At 39.0% G+C, this 23,070-nt stretch overlaps 1 protein-coding gene across 3 annotated transcripts in view; it reads left to right on the top strand.

The window, feature by feature from the left end:
• The first annotated feature begins 6,739 nt into the window (after positions 1 to 6,739).
• The window catches only part of LOC100489602 (xenopsin peptides-like), a 30,561-nt gene continuing 14,230 nt past the window's right edge, over positions 6,740 to 23,070 (top strand). Inside the window, exons 1-5 of one of the 3 annotated variants that reach the window (XR_004223281.1) lie at positions 8,203 to 8,292; positions 11,108 to 11,173; positions 13,076 to 13,139; positions 15,689 to 17,095; positions 18,058 to 18,153. Coding sequence is in view for 2 of the 3 variants with exons in the window: in XM_031904467.1 (XP_031760327.1) it covers positions 8,136 to 8,292; positions 11,108 to 11,173; positions 13,076 to 13,107 (255 nt within the window). In the remaining variant the exon portion in view is untranslated. Of the gene's footprint in view, positions 6,848 to 8,134; positions 8,293 to 11,107; positions 11,174 to 13,075; positions 13,145 to 15,688; positions 17,096 to 18,057; positions 18,154 to 23,070 lie in introns of those variants that run through there. The other 2 variants (XM_031904467.1, XM_031904466.1) reach the window with 2 other exon arrangements.

Below are 23,070 nucleotides of genomic sequence, written 5' to 3'. Positions count from 1 at the left end.
ATAAGCTGCTGTGTAGGAATTGAAATAGGGCTAAATGGTACAGGGTATACTGTATAATGGATAACAGAAAGCTCTGTAGAACATCATTATATCCTGCATAGCTTATTTGCTATGTATCAGCTATGTAACCTAAACCTTTTCTCCTTTGAATAGCTGCCCCTCTGGCTACACAGCAGCTTGTTTATACAAATTATTCTAGTGTTACTGAAACACCAGTTTTGCCAGTGCAGGGCAACAGTACTTTAATTACTTTAAAACACTTTAGATGATATGATATAGATTACTCGTTTATTATCCTTTTTTGGCACCCCCTCTGCTGTCGCCTGGACATGCTGCCTGAATCTGGAGTCTCCTCTGCGCATCGGTCTCCTTCTGTCTCTCTTGTACTCTTGGCCAAAAAATCAGGTGTATTAGTAGAATCACAATTTACATCAGTCCTTCTGTTAACTTGGCTAGAACGTCTACCCCCATGCTGATTATGGGAGTTTTAACCTTATAAGCAAGTATGTTGCAGGTAAAACTTAGTCCCTTTGCTCAGTACTAATCTTAAATTACTTGTATAGGTCAGTCAGTGTAGGACTGGCCAGAAGGGATGACTTTGACGTAGTTGGCCAGCTTGAAGTATATTGCAATGTACGGACAAACAATCCCTCTTTTTGGGGTGGGGAGGGAAGGCATTTCTTAGTAGCTGAATGCACAGAAATGTCCTAATGTCCTATTTCTACATATTGATAATGACTTTACACATCCACATATGGATCAGAAGGTGCAATTACGGGGACATTTTACCTGTGTAACGAAATATGTGGTTTATGTGTTGACCTGTCCGTGTGGCCTCATCTTTGTAGGTGAGACCACAAAGATGTTGAAATCATGTATTTCCCAACATCGGTCAGCTATTAATCTGGGAAATACTACATTACTGGGTTCTAAGCATATGTATAATGGTTAGCTTGATAAGGGTTTGTTTTGATAAGATTGGCATCAGCCTGTTTCATGGATCCCTGCCACTCATGTTTATAAAGTTTTTTCTTGGAATCTAATAATGTTAGAGATAAGATGCTGCAAAGCATAAGCTTTGAAGTGATTTTGAACTAATTTTAGGTAAGCTTTGGAGTAGTTAAGTATTTTGGATTTGCCTGAATGTGTTCTTTCTAGAATAATATGGTTTTATGGGGTAAACATCTTTTTGTGGCAAATATCAGAGGACTGAAGGCTTTGGGAAAACCAGGTAATAAGATCCGTTATGTGTTTATGGTTCTAGCAGTGAAAAGTTTATGCTGGTGCAAATATCCAACTGGGGGAGGATGCTACAGGTGCAGATACACTGGTGCAAGTGGAAGACACAGTCTGAGTTGCTAATTCTATTTCTGTTTAAGGGGCTGAAACATATATCGACAAACATATACAGGTATGGGACCCGTTATCCAGAATACTCCGGACCTGGGGTTTTCCAGATAAGGGGCCTTTCCGTAATTTGGATCTCCTACCTTAAGTCTGCTAATAAAATTATTTAAACAGTAATTAAACCCAGCAGGATTGTTTTGCCACCAATAAGGATTAAATATATCTTCTTTGGGATCAAGTACAAGGTACTGTTTTATTTTTAGAGAGAAAAATCATTTTTAAAAATGTAAATTATTTGATTAAAATGGAGTCTATGGGAGATGGCCTTTCCGGAACCAATTCAGAACTTTCTGGATAATGGGTTTCCGGATAAGTGGTCTGATGCATGTACATTGAAACATATGTAGAGTGAAACTTTATAACATTGTTTGAATTAACCAGAATAGTTGAGTTCAATACTGTTCTGCGCATAGTAATTATCAACTATTGACACAAGTGTACACCCTGCCCATTGGTGCAAATCAGGCCCCACAGGCCTACAATACATTTACCACAGATGCCATCTGGATCTGGTAATCAATTTGATATATAATGGAGAGGTGGATCGAAATACAAACAATTGTGTTTGTATGGCATAATTAGGCTAACACAACAGGGGTGTGCGCTGGACCCATTTGCTTTATGAATGCTTGATTCCAATAAACCATTTGAGTTTTATCATAAATATGAAAAACACAAAATGTTATTGTTGGAAAAGTTGCAGTGGCATATTGTTGCCATTATGCACCCAAAACTTTGAATTTTAATAAATATGTTCTAAAGTTTCAGGAAGGCAAGCCAGGTTGTAAATTTATATTGCTCAATAAAGAGAAATTGGCCTTGGTGAGGAAACCGATTCCTCCCATTTTGCACCTGTTACAAGCACTTTGTAGGCAAAGGTAACACAACTGGGGGGCAGATTGAAAAATCGGGAAAAAGAACCCTGTTTTTTAAATTTTGATCATAGAGAGGCACTTGGGCATCTCCTTTAACATCTTCTAGTTTGAGCATCATTCAGATGCTGACTATACTGCTCCCATATGACCAAGGTGCAGAGTGTAGTAAAAGCCCCAGATAAAGGTGCTTAGTACATAATCACAATGAAACCCAACTTAGCACCCCTTAGTGCCCTTGCAGTTAATCTGGAACATTAGTAAATGACTCCTGTAAGGTTGAATTACCAGTAGGGCCTGACACCAAGAGGCAGAGAACCCTGTCTTAGACATGAGTGGGGTTGGATGCAGAGAGGCCTTATATACAGTATAGTAATTAAACCCATCAGCCATTTGGGTGCATTTAAATTATTTAAATGTGCTATTAAAGAAAGAATCAAATTGTGCAAGGGATCAATTTTTCCAATCAAAATATATAAACTGATGTGACAAAGAAAGTCCTGCTTGGCACCTCTAACCTCATTACATGGCAACAGGATTTAGTTAGAATATACAAACTAAATCTGCAGGACGCCTGTAGAGCTAATACTTGTCACAAGTTCATAGCATCAAGCTAAGCATGAGTGATTCTGACGCTTCATTTTCATTATTTGTGCAAATAGGTGATAATAAAGGGCACTGTAAGATTTGGTGCAATTTATACTGAGCACCTTGCCATTATTTCTGCAACATGTGTTCAAGTTTTTTAGGTTCTATTTTTGAAAGGAAATGTCATGTGAACAGGAAACGTAAAAAATGTAACTTTTTTTTAGGGATGCACCGAACCCAGTTTTTTGGGTTCGGCTGAACCCCCGAATCCACCCCGACGGATTTGGCAGAATACCAAACCGAATCTGAATCCTAATTAGCATGTGCTAATTATGATCTGTAAGGGGTAAAAAAAAAATTCCTCTAAAATGTCCCCTTTCAAATACGCACATATGCACAGTTATGCTAATTAGGATTCAGATTCAGTTCGGACGAATCCAAACCCTGACAAAAAAGTTTGAATCTTGGCCGAATACTGAACCAAATCCTGGATTCGGTGCATCCCTCACACACTTTCCCTGAACATTGGTTCAACCTAGCACTGTGGCTTGTCCCTAGTTTGTGTTTCCTGTTCTAGCTCCTTTGTCTTGTTTCCTTGCTCCTTTGTCTTTCCCCTCGCAATACTAGTCCCAAGCATGGAGTAACAGCCCGTCGATTTAAAAATACAAAAGTCTTTATTAATATTGTAAAAGCATCAAAGAAACATAATGGGCTCAACTCCCACAACATACCCTGCTCGGCTTGATGCATTTCGTGGCCCTTAGCCACTTCCTCAGAAGCTTTGTCTTCACTCCTGATCTTTGCCTTTACTCCTGGCTTCACCTGTCCTGTCTTGTCAAGTCTATGCCCGTGCCATCCTGTCTTGTCTACACCCACTCCGTCCTGTCCAGTCCTGTCTAGTCTACGTCAGCTAGGTCCTGTCCTGTCTACAGGCGCTCTGTCCTGTAACAGCCCCTGCCTCATGGATGCACCTTCCAATCTCCCACTCGTAACAGAATGTTCAGGCAGCCAACTCCCCAGGCACCCACGAGGGTGGCTCTGCCCACACTTCTGCCTAAAACCTGGACACCTGGCTCTGCCGTACTTCTGCTTGTCTCTGGGGTATTTAAAATATTTGGTCCTTTAGGCACCTGGAAGTTGCCTTGTGAGGAGGGGGATAATGTTAGGCTTTGCTGGGGTTTGATCACAGGACCTCCTGGTTGTTGGCTGCTCTCCCTAACCATTGAGTCAGGAGAGCAGCTGGCAAGAGGTTATTGCTTGGTTATTGCTTTGTTATTCCATTCACCTGTATCCTGGGCTTGGTGACATCACCTCAGCAGCCTTATTGGCTAGGTGTGGTCAGCCAGTCAGGGCTGACTCTGCCCTATTTAAGCCCACCCCTCCTCACACACTTTGCCTGAACATTGGTTTAACACTGAGCACTGTGGCTTGCCCTTATTTTGTGTTCCCTGTTTTGGCTCCTTTGTCTTGCTCCTTGGCTCCTTTGTCTTGCTTCCTTGCTCTTTTGCTCCCTGGATCCTTTGTCTTTGCCCTCGCTCCTGATCTTTGCCCTCGCTCCTGATCTTTGCCCTCACTCCTGATCTTTGCCTTCACTCCTGGCTTCACCTGTCCTGTCTTGTCAAGTCTACGCCCGCTCCATCCTGTCCTGTCTTGTCAAGTCTACACCCACTCCGTCCTGTCCTGTCTAGTCTACACCTGCTCCGTCCTGTCTAGTCTATGCCTGCTCCGTCCTGTCTAGTCTACACCTGCTCCGTCCTGTCTAGTCTATGCCTGCTCCGTCCTGTCTGGCCCTGTCTAGTCTATGTCCTGTCCTGTCTACGCCCGCTCCATCCTGTAACAGCTTCTGCCTCAGGGACTCACCTTCCCATCTTCCACTGGTAACAGGTTTTACAGAATTGTCTAAGATTGCAGAGGGAACAGATGTTTATCCAGGACTGGTTAACAGCTTATGGACTACAGCATTAGAGACAGCCCTAAGTGAGAAGACAACTGAAAACCCTCTTCTTCCACTATTCTTCCATCTATAGAGGGCATTTATTATTGCTTAATTTTTTTTGCTTTAGGTTTTTTTATCGCTGAAAACCCAATTTTGGTGCAGAAAAAAAATAGCTGCGATTTATTATGTGACTATGTTTTTATGGTTTATGGACTCTGGTTTTTGGCCGACAATGTGAAAAAATCCCAGTTTTTGTGCGGTAAATCAAAAAAGTTTTTTGTATTCTTTTCTGCCACTTTTTTTCATTTGTGGTTTTTCAATTCTGATTTTTTGATAAATGACTAACATTTGAGGAAATGAGTTTAGTCGTGGTTTTAAAAAAATATAAAATCCCAATGTTAGTAAATCCGCTCATGTGTCATTGTCTGTAAATAAAGTTTTGGGCCTTTTACCTCTTCCCCACTTACTTCTCCCCCATACATTTCATCTTCGCTATAAAGCTTTATTAATATCTAGATTATTGTTTCTTTGAAATACTTTAAAGAATAAGTATTATCTGATCAGGAGAGAGCTGGTTACTCCTTCCTGGTGTAATGGAGTGGCACCTGTTGTCTTCAAAAGGCCTTGCAACTGAAGAAGCTTGAGACGTTATGCTCCACGCCTTTATAACCTGAGATACCTGAATTCACGTGTTTCCTCATGGCACGGGATGGAGAGCACAGAATTTTACCTCACTTCTGAGGTTGCACTTGCTCTACTGCCCTGGCCTTCTGGTTGAGGCTAAGAAATTTTTATAATCCGCCCAATAGGCTAAAGCTCTACGTGCTCTGGCAATTATTTTTTATGTATCTTTTTCTATCACAATAGGGGGAATGTAATAAAAGTCATAAACAGAAAAAAAACTTGCATTTAGCTGTGTAATATTCTTCATTATACTGCTATTGAATTGTGAATTGTAATCACAAAAACTTTTTAAGCCATGCTTGAAGGGGGTGTAATATTTTGGAGCAAACAACTTTTTTATTCAGAAGTTTTATTACTTACACTGTGCACTGTTGGAAACTATAAAATTTACAAATTGTCCTCCACTTTTGAAAGTGGTCGATATACAGTTTCTGCATTCGGAAAAGCTGGATTAAATTTGTGCAAAGGCAAATTTGTTCGCACAGAGGCATACCTTTTCACATTGTGAATATGTCTTCCATTACTGACTATATTACATTCCTTTATTACATTCCCCTCTTTTTGTTTCATATGTTTACTCTTTCACTCTCTTTTGTATTTTTCATTTGGATCCAGGCAAAGTTTTTTATATGTATTGTTGCTGAAGATTTAGGGTGGACATGTGTGGGTTCAAGACCGGTGCCTGTTCCCTTGAAGACTTTATGGCTACAGGAAAACTTATGGCGAAGGGAGACTAAAGAGCAAAGGGACCCTCCTAAGCCTTGCAGAGATAAAGGACCTGGACACCCTTTCTTGTTTAGGTTATTTAGCTGAGGGCTTGGGGATTTTTGCAGGATGGACTCTTTCTTTATAAAGGAGAGCCTGTTGGGCACCTTGCACACTTTGCAATTTTTCATGCCATGGATATTTGATTTTGAAGTGTGCTTGAGCTTCAAAAAATAAATTTCATTTGAATTTTATGCACTGAAATACTTTAAATGTGCTAAAAAATAAGGAATTAAATTGAAGATGTGTTCAATTTACTTTATATCAATTGAAGGGTTTATTACTCCATTAAGGGACTGATGTATGAGCTGAAATATAAAAAATTCTTGCTTAGCCTCTCTGTCAGGCAACAGGATTTAGTTAGAATATACAAACTAAATTCGCAGGAGGACGCCTGTAGAGCTAATACTTGTCATAAGTTCATAGCATCAAGCTAAGCATGAGTGATTCTGTTTACTCATTTTCATTATTCCTGCAAACAGATTTCAGTACAATGAACTATATAAGACTCAGTGTAACTGGGAGAGTAGGTACAAAGCATTTATACTGAGGACCTTGTCGTTTGTGTGACAGAAAAGCAGCTACATTTGGAAAGGTACATTTGTTGTTGTTTATTATTACTGCAATATGCATTACTTCATCTCACTTTCCTTTGAATTCAAGCATTTTAGACTCTGTTTTAACACTAACTGCATTGTCCTTCTCTACGGGGAAATTGTCCTTCTGATAGGGAATTGTCCTTTGAACCTAAATTCACTATCAAAAATGGAAAGTTTTATTTTTGTATGATAAAGTCTGAAACCTTTATATTTGTCAGTTTTTGCTAGATTTACTTTTAAATAGTATAAATCAGTTAGTATTTTAGGTGTTGTGTTTCTTTAAATGCTCCAAAAAATAACTAAGTGCTCCTATGAGGACTTTCACAGCTCTATTTATTTAAATCAGAAAAGGCAGAGTCAGTAGAACAGAGGTTGAATTAGTGTAGCCACTTTTGCCAGTGGGTAAACCCAAACAAAAGGGATGGGGCTGAAGCTCCCTGGTGGGGCAATGACACTGGGGGTGAGCATGATGATGTTAGGGGCTGGCACGTAGATGTCAGGTGGGGTTATGACGCCGTTGTGTATAATTTTTTTGTCATGTGTCAAATTGGGCACGGTCGCGTAATAAAAAGCGCGGGCAACAAAAAAATAGACGCGGGTGCCAAAAAAATTTCACGACAAATGCGTTTCACAAATGTTTTGCCCTTTCGTGAATTTTCTTGCAGTTTCGCAAATTTTATGGCGAAGTGAAACATAACAGATTCACTCATCACTAGTTGTTGACTTCCTCCAGGACCAAAGGGTTGTATTACTGGTCATACCATATTTAAGTGCATAAAGAACAAACAAAGCTAAAATCAAACTTCATCTTTATATTCTAAGATGTGGTTTGTGAACTTATCTCTCAAGAACAGTTTTTGACTGAAATCCTGGCACACCACTACACTGCTACAATGCAAATATAAATCTGAGTGATACTCCAGTGCCAGTGTCATCTCATTTGCAAATAAACCAGATTCTTTTAGCGTTCAGTAAAATAATGGGTTTTACATCACCTGTCATCACCTTTTTATATAGCACCAACTTACACAGAGCTTTACAGTAATATTTTACAAACATAAGTTTATAAAGCAAACCTTGCTTTAAATATGCTGAAGGTAAAATCCATAGGAACTATTGGTCTTATTTGTATTCTGTATCATTTAGCATTTTGCCTTCCTTGTAATCAGCATTAGTTAATAATTTTTTACTATTTATCTGAAAAAAAACTTTAAAGTTGATTTTAACTATATTGCAATGCACAGACAAGAGTTTTGACTTGGTGCTTTGAATTTTTCTCTCAGAATGTTGAAAGGAATATTCCTCTGTGTGTTACTTGCTGTGCTCTCTGCAAACTCAATGGCACAGCCAGTAGGCTCTGCAGACCCAGATGAGATGATTGAACGAGAAGTTCGGGGAGTATGGAGTACTATTCTGGGTGGTTTAAAAAAATTTGCAAAAGGTAAGGTAATACAATATGTATGTAGAAGGAGGAGACACCAGGCTGCAAATAAACTGCTTAAAGGAACAGTAACACCAAAAAATAAAACTATTTTAAAGAAACTTAAATGCAATGTACTGCTGCCCTGCACTGGTAAATCTGGTGTGTTAGCTTCAGAAACACTACTATAGTTTATATCAATAAGCTGCTGTGTAGCAGTTGGGCTAAATGGCACAGGCTCTGTAGAACATCATTATATCCTACATAGCTTATTTGCTAACTGCTATGTAACCTGAGCCTTTTCTACTTTGGATAGCCCTATGTCTACACAGCAGCTTGTTTATATAAACTATATTGAGAAAATCTTTACCAAAAAGGAAAATTAACAACACCGGCAATCTCCTAAAATCAAAACGTAATTTCAAGTGCAATTACCATGTTTTTTCCCACAATGCAGATTTGTTTCCCCAGAGTTCCAGTGTCATTGCATTTGCAAGGGGAAATGAACTTCGCAAAATTGAGCTTCCCCTACTGCAATTGTGTCTGCATCTGTGCTTATTTGCAAATTGGGTACAATTGCTCTGAATATTTTTAATGTCTGTCTGGTATTGTTTTCTGTTGTAATTTCTGATGTTAAGCATGAGGGAGACATGTGTGCCCCAATTCTTTCAGTACAACTGAACTGTGGTGATTGACACCTGACGCTGAAGGAACTCAAGATCTACCACCTGGTCCAGAGGTGGCGGTGGCTCCAGGGTTCATTGTCAAACGATTTGAACCTACAATTCACATTTACAGTAAATAACTATGTCAAGACTATCTTGACATAAGATTTAAGATTGTTAATAACAAACACTTTATATAGGAGAAAGTGCTCTGGAAACTTACTTTTGACAGCTGATTCTACACAATCACCGAACATGTTTTGTGGGGCCCTGAAGGGACAATTTTTAAGACTGTGCAATAAATGTAGTACTTTGGATGAATATGTCCTGCAGTCTTAGGCACTGACACCCAAGGACAAATGGGTTAAGAACCTATCGGACAGGATACTTACCCAGAAAAGGATGTGCTAGCCAAGGGGCTAAACTATGCAGTGGCACCACAACACATCCCTGTGGTTGACCTTATCACAGCCACATAATCTGCCATCAATAACAATCATATACAAATGGAGGAAGCAGAACAACTATGGATAGAAGTGTCAGCTGCGTTGTCAAGTGCCAGAACACCTCCGTCTTACCTTACTACACAAGAAAGGAGAGCTCTCACATCTCTTAGTAAGGGCCCAAACATCACTATCCTGCCAGCAGATAAAGGGCATATCTAACTCTGAAAAACAAAGAGGTGACCTGGTTTAAACCCCATGGAAGACGTGTCAGTAGACCAGGTCTTTAACCACAAGGCCCTCAGCTAAGGTAGAAAGTGACATTGCTTTAGCATAAAGTTTAAAGGAGTTGTTCACCTTTAAGTTAACTTTTAATATGTTATAGAATGTCCTATTTCTAACAACTTTGAAATTGGTCTTTCTTATTTATTTTTTATAGTCTTTGAATTTTTTGCCTTCTTTCCAGCTTTCAAAAGGGGGTCACTGACCCTGGCAGCTAAAAAACTATTGTTCTGTGAGCTTACATTTTTATTATTATTTGTAAATTTTATTCGTTATCTTTCTACTCATACCCTCACTTTTTTCTATTCCAGTTGCTAAGGTAAACAAGACCCTAGCAACAAGATAGCTGCTGAAATTCCAAACTGGAGAGCTGCTGAACAAAAACCTAAATAAATGAAAAACCACAAATAATAAAAAACAACTGCAAATTGTCTCAGAATTTCGTTGTTACTAAAAGTTAATTTAAAGGTGAGCTACCCCTTTAAGATTATCTACTGAAGAATCACACAGGACATTGGTAACTAATCTGATTCTCAATAAGATTATATCTTGACTTCCCTAGGGATTTTATTTTCAGTATAATTTTCCAATGGTTTTAGCCACTATTCTATGAGTAAGAAACTCCTAAAGATTCTATGTTGGTCTTACACTGACCTGCCACCATATAATAGTCCCTTCTTAATGAAGATTCTATCTTTTTTTTAAATACATATTATATACATATATACATATGTATATATATATATATTTATATTACAAAGTCCGCGAATTGTGATTTCAGCCTGTGAGGGGCTTCCAATTTAGACACTTCATATTTTGAAAGGTTAACACATGTGATCATCTGATGACTTTCAGTATATTAACTTGAAAATCAAGTGTTTTTGAAAGGTAAAATGGAGGAAATCCTTATAAACAATTTCTGTTAAGCTGGAGGGATATTAATATAAGTAGTTCATATACAAAAACTGCCAACATGGTTTTATCACTTAGAAAACCCCAACAGCCTGCACTTGTACATTTGATTCACATTGTAGACCAGTTTTTGCACATTTGCTCCTCCATCTTCTAATCTCTAAGGTATATGTTTTAATACAGAGACATATATTGGATAACTACCTATTTGGGATATAAATATTCTACGTGATTTTCACAGCTTGAATATTTAAGAAAAATGTCATCATAAATTGGGCAAAAATGCAGAAGGATCCATTTTCTATTCATTTTGCTCATGTTGAAAAAAATGTTTATTTTGAAAGCTGCAGGTCTTTGTAGACTGTTTTCTTATTTCTTTGTTTATTGTAAGAGTGTTTACTTAATTAGATTTTCATTGAACCTGAACAAACAAGTTTTTACCTCTGAAATGTATAAGAGTCTGCATTATTTGTAAAATGTGCTTCATAGTTTTAAATTCTGAATCAGATTTACCCTAACACATTTTTTTTTTAGGTGGTCTTGATGCTATAGTGAATCCAAAACGAGAAGCAATAAGGCCCGTCCCTTTTTTCCCGCCTGGTAATTATTGTTCTATTTTTCTGTGGTCGGCAGTTCTAAACAGAGCATTGTAGCATAGGACTGCTGTTCTATCAACATTTTCTTGTTTAGAATAAACAGAGGCATATATTACATGTTTTCTGTGCTGTGATCAGGCCCCTGACAGCTGCTTTGGGCTGAACTACTTTTGAATTATACAGTATATGAATTCCATGTGAATGGCATTTTACCAAGCCGCAACTTAAGATAGTCTAGAAAAAGATATCTTGTATGGAAATGGTGCATAATATTATACTAATGTGTTTCCTTATCTCCTTTATTATTGAGTAATGTTGTTTCACATATTTGTTTTTCCACTACAAAAGTAGACACTGAAGGTGTCATTTAATATAAGAAAGGCAGTGTGAAAAGTGCAAACTATGGGTGCATGGTGCAACTGGACTGCACTTCCCTCCAGAAAATACAGCATTGCCTGTACTCACCATCACTATATTAATGAGGGGCAGGCGGGTGATTCGCACATAGGCACCCCACCTCCTACCCTTAACCTAATGGGTGTGTCATTCAGATGCTCATGTACCCTATGGAGGCAGTATGTATATCGCTGCCTTGTGCCTGCCATTATGGTGCCATGCAGAGAGCACAGCCAGACCCAGACACAAGTGATTTTATAGGAACATGATGGGATGTGATTTAGCGCAAATTTTTTTGCCAGGCATGGATTCGCAAAATTTAGCATTTTGCCATCTGAAAATTTTTTTGCCAAGACAAAAAAAAAATGAATTACCAAAACAAAACGTTGTCAAGAAAAAATGTTGCTGAGACAAAAGATTTACCGCACAAAAATGCTCTTTGACTTTAATGCATTTGGAGTAAGCAAAAAAAGTTGCAGATAAAATTGTTGCACATAAAATCGACACATGGAAAAATTGGCGCACATAAAATAGTTGTCTAATCACTTCAATGCTTTTCACTAATTTTTTAGCAGTTTATTTGTGAAGCAAAATGGGACAGATTCGCTCACCACTACCCCCAGTGATTGCAATCACCTACCTAATACCACGAGCTAGTGCTCCTGTTACCAGAAAAACCGCACCGGCCTGGGGTACCTACGACTGAGCGATCCTCTTCCTTCTTCTGCCTCCATGCAGCTTGTGCATGCATAGTAGGGTGAAAAGTCAAACTTAAACAAGAAAGTTGCCTTTTTTACTCTACTGCACATGTTCTGGCCCAGGGATTCCTAAGATAGACAAGGGAAGGAAGAAGATTACTTGGTTGCATGCAGGTACATCTTTTGTTTGTGCTTCTAGCAGAACATACTTTACATATTTAACTCTCTCTATTGGTTGGGCCCTTGCTGTAACTGTATGAAATGGTTGTCAGAATGTCAAAAGTCAAAATAAAGTACAAAAGGGAATGCAAAATAAAATAATATAGTGCTTGTTGGCACAGGGCATACTATAGGAACATTTTTAGTAAGCCTTAGACTTACTCAGTACTAGGAATAGGTTCAAAGTTTTCACATTTTTCAGAGCAGCATAATTATATACAGTAATTAGTGTACACAGAGTTACTGTCCATAGTGTCACTTCACTGTTGGATGCATTGCAGAGGCATTGCTATACTCTCACACAGGCTACTGACTGAAGAAACACTACCAGTGTACTGTACTGAACAGGGCAAGCTCAACAGTATAATTCTATATTAAACTCTTACTTTTGATCTCAGGTATTACAAAATCACAGAAAAGAATAGATGGAACTGACCATCCCATAGTGGGTTTTTATAGCTAATAACATAATTGAATATACTTTCTACAGAATATTTCATCTTAAAAACAATTTTACTTTTGTTGTTAAACATGTGGCCCAGCTTATTTATATATATGTGTGTGTGTTTTGTTTTGTTTTTTTCTTTAAACAGTTCATGCCAAGAAAGTGTTTCCATTACATTGAAAACGCAGTGCTGATAAATAAAGATTTTCCAGGTAAATTTGTTTTTCATTTTATAAATTGGGGCCAGCAATGAGTAAAAGGAATATCACTGCACAATGTCTAACTGCTGTTTTGAATCTCTAGAATTACAGAGCAATCTCCTATTGCTGAATATCAGTAAAATAATACTCCAAGATAATGCAGATAATGATATATGCTATGTTTACTGCTGTTGTGTCCTGGATAAGCAAGGTATTTAAAATAGGACCCTGTAGAAAATAGAAAAAAAATAAAATAGTTATTAAAATTATTAAACAATTTAAATAGTCATTAAAATAAATAATTGCCTGCTATCTTCACTGAAATGAATGGTCTGACATGTTGTGCTATGGCAGACTTGGGCATCATTTGTGCATTTTGGACTTTAGGATATCAAAGTGCAGGAGAATCCCCTGACAGACTACAATAAAATTGTTTTAGGCGTCATCGCCTGCAGTCCTAGGAATAGTAAAGGACAGAGAGATTCTGTTTTCAATAGCATATACACTGAAGATAAACTTAAAAAAAATAAACTTTTCATATGATGAATAATGGAAAGTTGTTAAAATTTGATTTCATTATGCAAACTTTTATATTTTGGTTTATATCCCCTTTAATTAGAGATTTGTTTCAGCTGAAGGATTTCACAAGTTACTGTACCAGAGGTCCTGAAATCTTGCTTGTTGATCAAAGATGGAATACATTTTGAAGATATGGGGACACAGTGAGGCTCATTTATAAACACTGGGTAAATTTGTACCTTGGCAGCAGCCCATGGCAACTAATCAAATATTTGCTGGCTGAAAAAAAGTCAATTATTGATTGATTGCTATGGATTACTATCAATGTGCAAATTTGTGTTTATAAATGCATGCTCTGATATTCTGGGGCACCACATCACATTTCAATATCTTATAGGCTCCAGCCATGGGTGTATTTATAATTAGCTACCCGAGGGCAAGTGCCTAGGGTGGCACGTTTTAGGGGGTGGCCCTCGGGTACTCTCTTTTTTTATTTAAAAAAAATGGGTTTTTATAATGGGTTATAAAAGAAAATGCTTGATTTTGTGGCTGGAGCCAAGGTCTGGGTCTGCACTAGGCACCGGACCGAAACACACCCCTACATTGTGTGCGTAACGTTATGCGTATGATGTCACATACAGTGGCATCAAGGAATTAACATCACGTGCAGCGTGTGTGCGTTACCTCACTCGCACAAAGCCCACAATCCCCAACCCCCCCAGCTCCACTGCTGGATTTTCTAAAGAATGCAATGAATTATTACAGTACTCTGCAATCCATTTGCACATACAATGTGGCGTATCTGCGAATGTGAGCTATGTATGTATGTATGTATGTATATTTTCATTTATATATCACTACTTTCGTATGCAGCTTTGTATTGCAAACAAAAAATACAACAGCAAAAAGGGTCATTACAATAATAGATAAATAAATACAAAGTATGATAATAAATACAGGTATGGGACCTGTTATCCAGAATGCTCGGGACCTGGGGTTTTCCGGATAATGGATCTTTTCGTAATTTGGCTCTCCATAGCTTAAGTCTGCTAAAAATAATTTAAATATTGAATAAACCCCATAGGATTGTTTTGCCTCCAATAAGGATTAATTATATCTTAGATGGGATCAAGTACAAGGTACTGTTTTATTATTACAGAGAAAAAGAAAATTAATGTTAAAAATTAGACTTATTTGCTTATAATGGAGTCTATGGGAGATGGCCTTTCCGTAATTCAGAACTTTCTGGATAAGGGTTTTCCAGATAAGGGATCCCATACCTGTACAAATAAATACAAAGTACAGTTGCATTAAAGGTTCCACAGAGCTAAGTGTCCAAGAGACAAGAGGATGGGTGTCCCTGCCCCTTAGAGCTTACAATCTAAATGGGAGGTAACGTGCAGGGTATTTAGTGCTGCAGGTTACAATGGGTGACACTGCAAAATACTGTAAGTGCCAGTTCTCAGTTCAGCTGTTATGCAAGTGCTCCAAGTGGTAGTCCTTGAGTTTAGTTCTGAAGAGACTGAGGGAAGATTTTCTCTGGAGAAACCGAGGGAGGGCATTCCAAATAGAAGGAGCAGCAAGGCAGAAGGTTTAAAACAGGAAACAGCAGTAGTAGTGTAGGGGGCAACCAAGCAGTTGTTCTAAGAGGAGCAGAGAAGTCAGCCACGAATATATGGAGACACGAGAAGAGATGCAGTGAGGCCCAAAGGAAACTATGGTATTAGAGTTTATTTGTATAAATATTGTCAGATTAAAACAGCACCAGAATCATCAACACTTTCCCAGTTGTAATGATTCATATGAATTTCCAGTTCTTGATGTTTCTATTACCATTATTTTCCCCTAAAATGTCTACAGCAATTAAAATATGTTATTGCCCTTAGTGCTACAGATGCGTTCTGGTGGAGTTTTGTGTATATATTTTAGCATAAATACATTTTCTATAGAAATGTTTTAGAGATTGCGGGATTTTACATTTTGCTTTTTTTATGGATTTATTGTATTTGCACAAAAATGACAATGTATGCTCTTTTCTCTAGGTGGGTTGGTTGAATGCACTTTGGACATCTCAGGCCATCTCTCCCTAAACCTGTAAAGATAAACAACAAATGCTGAAAAATAAAATGATATGTAGATAACATTTGTCAAACTTTATTGCTCCTTACAATGTAGAGTGCACCTATTTTGCAATATATGTATCTAGGTCTAGGACTTTTTCATAAAGGTACAGTTAAGAGATCTATTATCTGGGGCCATTTCCCACAGAGTCCTTTTTAAGCAAACAATAGTTATTTTTTTGACTGAGTTCTTTTCTCTGTAATAATAAAATAATAGGAATAAACTAATCCTCTCTCAATCTCTGACATGCATTGAAGGAGAGCAGCTTCATGAGCAATGTCACATTCGGGGCAGGACAAAGTTACTAATGTTACTAATATAAATATATGCTAATATGGTAAGATTGTTTAATAGGTCACTTCAGAAGGTAATGTTTTCCTTTAAGCAATAGTATTGCAAAGTATGGAAAACCCATAATCCAGAAAGTACCCACACAAGTCTCATTTTATACCATCCCTTAGTCTTATATAAGATAAGATTTATGGGGGTAATGTAATAAAAGGTGCAAAGTTTGCTACAGGTCTAATCATCTATAGCAACTATCTGCAGGAATAATTTTATAGGTCCGCTGTTTGAAATAAACAGCTTATTTTTTGGTTGCTATGGCGTAATGCCCCTGAGCAAATTTAGTGCTTTTATTACGTTGGGGGTATAGCCTGGTTTAACTGCACTGTTAATAAATATGTTATATTTTTTGACACTTTTTGGTTAAGTATTAGAATCCCCAAGGATTAGTGATGGGCGAAATCATTTGCCAGGCATGGATTCGCGGTGAATTTCCACATTTTTTTCGGGAAACAGATGACAAAATTCGCCACACATTAAAAAATTGATTTATCCCACACCACCAAAGCTGCACAGGAGGGGACACTTACAAAACCAACACCTGCAAGTATTCCTACTTCTATCCCAGCAAATTTATCCAACAGTGACAGTGAGGAAGTGAGACCTGGCCACATTAGCAGCCCATATTTGTCTGATATTGAGGGCACAGATAAGGATTATCAGCTAGAGGAAGCCAGTGAAGTGGAAAATGAGGAACTTCCCCCCCCCCCCCTCACCCAAACCAAGCAAGAAAAAAAAGCAGGACAGCAGGCTCAGAAATCTGAAATTTTCTGAATTTGAAAACTTTTGCCTGTGTTTGACCAAATAATTGGCAAATATGCATCCAAAACAGCTACAGCTGTTAAAAACAGAGCATGGAACGACATAGATGACCATGTGAACAGTGTCAGGGTCTGTCTGAGAAGGGTCCAACATTGTAAAAAAAGATATCAGGATATCAAAAGGGTCCTGAAGAGAAAAGTTGCGGAAGACTCCAGATATAGGTAAATATCTTACATTCATATTTCTATTTAACATTTGCTCATCTGCTTTTGTCCTCAATCTGCTTTTCCTTTTAGCTTACTGTCTTTCCTTCCTTTACTTGTATGTAATGTATGTACGTACGTATGCCTATCCTTATGTGTGCTTATGTACTAAAAGCGGTGGAATACAACAATAAATTAAGACAGTAAATAGAAGTTAATTAAAATAATATTTCCCAAAATAGTTAATGCCCTCTCCTCTGTTTTATGAAGGAGGATTATTGTGGAAGTATTGTTTAATCCAGAATATAAGGGAGAGCCCTGGGAGTTAGCGAGGTCACTTAGTAGCAACTTGCAACATTTTAGTAGGGTTTGTATCAGAGCCTTAGGGGCACATTTACTAACCCACGAACGGGCCTAATGCGTCCGATTGCGTTTTTTTGGTAATGATCGGTAATTTTGCGATTTTTTCGTATTTTTTGCGATTTTTTCGTCGTCTTTACGATTTTTGCGTAAAAACGCGAGTTTTTCGTAGCCATTACGAAAGTTGCGCAAAGTCGCGATTTTTTCGTAGCGTTAAAACTTGCGCGAAACGTCGCGCCTTTTAAGTTTTAACGCTACGAAAAAGGCGCGACTTTGCGTGCAAGTGTTAACGCTACGAAAAAATCGCGACTTTGTGCAACTTTCCTAATGGCTACAAAAAACTCGCGTTTTTACGCAAAAATCGTAAAGACGCCGAAAAAATCGCAAAAAATACGAAAAAATCGCAAAATTACCGAAAAAATCGCAAAATGTTCGTTTCCAATCGGAATTTTTCCAATTCGGATTCGAAATCGTGTCTTAGTAAATCAGCCCCTTAGTATTGATACACTTCAAAGAAAGGGGATTGATTGGGGCAACAATAAGTAACAAAAAGTGACTGCGTTGTTATTGGCTTGCTTATTGTAGGCAACACAATAAAAGCATTCATATATTTTATTTAGTCTGGAACTGGAGGAGGTCCAGCAAAAAAGGTGCACTATACCACCTACGAGGAGCAGCTTCTGCCATTCATCCATGGAGACAGCGTCACTTAGAAAGCATGACACATGCACAACAGGAAATGAATCAAAACTTGCTAACTGTTCTCCAAACAAGTCGAGTAATGCCAACACGCTCTACTACTAAAGATAGTGCTGATAGTTCAGCAACCACTTCTGCAGCTCCAACTAGGCAGCTGCGTAAAAAAAAAAAAATATGCCTGTTTTCTTGATTTTGAAAGCAAAATGTTATTTTACAATTTGTAAGTAATCTTTGAGTTTTAGAATTTTATGGGGCAAATTTGGTATTAAGCAAGAATATTAATACACATTAGTCTTATGTTCTTATAGTGCTTTGTAAATAAACATTTCTCTCTTTTATATTTGTGTTGGGGGGGGGGGTGAATCACCTGTTCAAAACGACATGAGCTTTAGTTGCTACTCACTACTGCTGTGAGAAATAAAAGAAAGGAGCATTTCTTTTGTAAGTGTGCAACTATTTTCACTGTAAATAAAATCATTTTTGTTTGAGAAGTTTCTTTTTTATGGGATTAAAGATTGTAGGTACTTACAGGACAAGTAATTGTTAACGATTTCTGCCCAGACTTGATTCCCTCTTTCATCCGCACCTTGGACAGGATCTATGGGATGAATCGGGTCATCCAGGTCCTCAAAGACAGGCCACAAAGACAGGTAAGCCATGCCAGTTAGCCAGATTGTGCAGTACAGCGCACGCTACAATTATCTGTGCAACTTTAGTGGGGCTGTACATGAGGCTGCCTCCCGACTTGTCCAGGCAGCGGAAGTGGCTTTTAATCCTGGACTGCCTTAGGATGTAAGCATTGTGTGAGGAGCCTGGGAAGCCGAACACGATGCTCCTGATGTTCGCGTCACACACCACTTGTATATTCAGGGAATGATAATTTTCCTGTTCCTGAATACATGCTCCCTGTCTTGGGGGGAATTAAAAAGCCATGTGGGTGCAATCTATGGCACCTAACACTTTGGGAATGCTACTCACACCATAGAACTGCCTTTTGATGGTGTTCCACTCATTTCTATTGGTGGAAAATGAAATGTAATTGGCAGACACCGAGCGTATGGCATCCAGGACCTGGCCAAAGCACCATGAGAAAGTGGGCTGTGACACTCCCCCGTAGACCACTCCAAACTTCTGAAAACTTACTGTGGCCAAAAAATGCAGGGAGCACAGAAGTTTGACCATGCCAGGAACAGCATGGCTTCTGTTAGTTATTGGCTGCAGATAAGGCTCCAGTACCTCATGCACTGATTTCATTTTGGGGCCCCTACATACCAGATACCTGGGTGATCATAGGCATCAAACTGTTTGGTGGACCCCTGGCATTTTATATGAAAGTATTGAGTGTATTGACTTCAATGCAAGCAGCTGCTGCGTAACAGATATTGAGACACAACAAGCTATCAGCTACCAAACCATATACTTTTCTTAACATTATTCTCTTATACAAATGGTGCTGATGAAGTGCTTCACTCTAACACTGCCATAGAATGTTAATTAGCCATTTTTTAGGGTACATACAGAAGCAATAATAGTTACATAGTTACATAGGGTTGAAAAAAGACCAGTGTCCATCAAGTTCAACCCTTCCAAGTAAACCCAGCACACACAACCCACACCTACCAATCTATACACTCACATACATAAACTATATATACCTGTACAACCACTAGTACTAACTGTAGATATTAGTATCACAATAGCCTTGGATATTCTGATTGTTCAAGAACTCATCCAGGCCCCTCTTAAAGGCATTAACAGAATCTGCCATTACCACATCACTAGGAAGGGCATTCCACAACCTCACTGCCCTCACCGTGAAAAACCACCTACGCTGCTTCAAATGGAAGCTCTGTTCCTCTAATCTAAAGGGGTGACCTCTGGTGCGCTGACTGTTTTTATGGGAAAAAAGAACACCCCCTATCTGCGTATAATCCCCTCTAATGTACTTGTACAGAGTAATCATGTCCCCTCGCAAGCGCCTCTTTTCCAGAGAGAACAACCCCAACCTCGACAGTCTCACCTTATAGCTTAAATCTTCCATCCCCTTAACCAGTTTAGTTGCAGTCTCTGCACTTTCTCCAGCTCATTAATATCCTTCTTAAGGACTGGAGCCCAAAACTGCACTGCATACTCAAGGTGAGGCCTTACCAGGGACCTATAAAGGGGCAAAATTATGTTTTCATCCCTTGAGTCAATGCCCTTTTTTATACAAGACAGCACTTTATTTGCTTTAGTAGCCACAGAATGACACTGCCTGGAATTAGACAACTTGTTATCTTCAAAAACCCCTAGATCCTTCTCCATTAAGGAAACCCCCAACACACTACCATTCAGTAGATAGTTTGCGTTTATATTATTTCTACCAAAGTGCATAACTTTGCACTTTTCAACATTGAACCTCATTTTCCAGTTTGCTGCCCAGTTTTCCAATTTTGTCAAATCGCTCTGCAAAGCGGCAACATCCTGCATGGAACTTATAGTTTTGCACAATTTTGTGTCATAAGCAAAAATAGAAACAGTACTGTCTATGCCCACCTCCAGGTCATTAATAAACAAGTTAAAAAGCAAAGGACCAAGGACGGACCCCTGCGGTACTCCACTAACCACACTGGTCCAATTAGAAAATGTTCCATTTACAACCACTCTTTGTACTCTATCCTTCAGTCAGTTCTCTATCCAATTACAAATATTATGTTCTAGGCCAATATTCCTTAATTTGATTATTAACCTTCTGTGAGGTACTGTATCAAACGCTTTAGCAAAGTCCAAGTAGATGACATCAACTGCCATTCCAGCATCGAGGTTCCTGCTCACCTCCTCATAAAAGGCGACTAAATTAGTCTGGCAAGATCTGTTACGCATAAAACCATGCTGGCACAAACTTATAGTATTGTGAACTGCAATGTATTCAAGTACCCTATCCCTTATTACCCCTTCCAAAAGTTTTCCTACTACTGATAGACTAGTGACTACTGACAGACTAACAGGCCTATAGTTTTCAGGCTGAGAACGGGATCCTTTTTAAATAACGGCACCACATTAGCAATCCGCCAGTCTCTTGGCACCATGCCAGACCTCAACGAATCCTGAAAAATTAAGTGAAGAGGCTTGGCAATCTCAGCTCATTTAATACCCTGGGATGAATCCCATCCGGTCCTGGACCTTTGTTTACCTTTACATGTTCAAGTCTCTTTTGAATTTCCTCCCGAGTGACCCATGCGTCAGTAGCTAAATTACTAGCACTGGGTTTATTAAAAGGGAAGCCTTCATTATCTGGCTCCTCAGATGTATAGACAGATGAAAAATAAGAGTTCAAAATTTCTGCTTTTTCCCCGTTCTCATCAACCAACTTACCCCCCCCCCCCCGTGATAATAAGGTTCCCCACCCCTTCTTGCTTAATTTTTTTACTATTCACATAATTAAATAATAATTTTGGATTCTTTTTACTCCTAGCTGCAATATCACTTTCCATCTCTATTTATCGATGTGACTAGTGTGAGGCTTGTTTGGTGATAATCACTTTAAATAAATCTTGGATTACAAAAAACAGAACTTCTTACAGTAGTGTATGTACTGCAGTGCCCACGCAATAAACTATGCAGTTAAAAGAATCAGACTCCTGAAGAAAAGCATATTGTAACAACTTTAGTACTTTAATAATGCACAGAATGACACTGGAAAAATAACATCTCTCAGAAGGCATTTTTGGATCATTACAGCTGTACTGGCTCCTGTGGATAAAATTATGTTTGTTAAAATTGATCATTTATTGAAATTCATGTCACTGGTGGGGACTCAACAAAAGTATAAATGTGGGCCCTTTATATTTGATACAGTAATTTATATATAGATATAAAGGTACATCAAAACAAAGAAATCTTTTATAGATAAGGGGAACTCCTAACAAGTTCTAGAAGGGTGTGGATAAAAGTGTATAAAGCTGGCCATACACCGATAATATCGTACAAAACCTCATTTCATACGATATTCGGTGCTTGTATGGCAAGTCGGCGAGTCGACCGATATAGCAGGAAGCTGCTGATATTGGTCGACTCGACGATCGGGCAGGTTCAAAGATTTTGATCGGGTGCCATAGAAGGCGCCTGAGCAAAATCTGCCTTCAGCGCTGAATCGGCAGAAGGAGGTAGAAATCCTATTGTTTCTACCTCCTTACAGGGCCGGACTTCCAGTCTTGGCGCCCCGAGGCCGCCCCCGCAAGTTGCGCCCCATATCCCCCTGCGAGTGCGCATGCGCGATCAGCGGGTCAACGCGCGCATGCGCAGAAGGCCACACTTGCATACGGAGCAGTGGGGAGAAGTCCCCATTGCTCTGTATGGGAGCAAAATTTTAAGATTTTGGTGCGGCGGGGCGGCATGCCGCCCCCAAATTTGTGCCGCCCTAGGCCCAGGCCTTTGTGGCCTCTCCACAAATCCGGGCCTGCCTCCTTATCTGCCGTTTTAGCCCTGAACAGTGTGTGGCTGATTGCCACGTGTGTGGCCACCTTAAAAGGACACAGCACACAAGTCCAGACATGTGTCATGGAAAGACATCTACTGGACAGAACGTGGGAGGAAAAGCTACTTTAGCACAAGAGTGGATAAGGGAAGATTAGAGTATTGGCAGCTAAAAGCCCCACCAAGGAGTGGGTGGGAGAAGCTTCCTAACAGGTACCCTGCCAGGTACAGGTTTACAATGTGAAAGACCAGGGTAGTATAGGCTCTGGGATTTTTTCAAGAAAGTGTTAGGACCCATCAGAGTGCCTGGCAAGCATGGTGTCGTGGACTCAGAGGGGGAAACATGTTGACAGGTTCCATGGAGCAACACTGGAGGCTGCTGGCAAGGGTGGGAGAGAGAACACTTTAAAAGGTTTTAAGTAATCAGCCAATATTTTGTATCTACAGTATATATCAAGTTACTTCGTGAATGCTGTAAG

Source organism: Xenopus tropicalis, chromosome 6 (genome assembly GCF_000004195.4).
Source record: "Xenopus tropicalis strain Nigerian chromosome 6, UCB_Xtro_10.0, whole genome shotgun sequence".
Lineage (NCBI taxonomy): Eukaryota > Metazoa > Chordata > Amphibia > Anura > Pipidae > Xenopus > Xenopus tropicalis.
The sequence above is the reverse complement of the archived record's forward strand: the minus strand, read 5'-3'. Positions and strand labels throughout refer to the sequence as shown.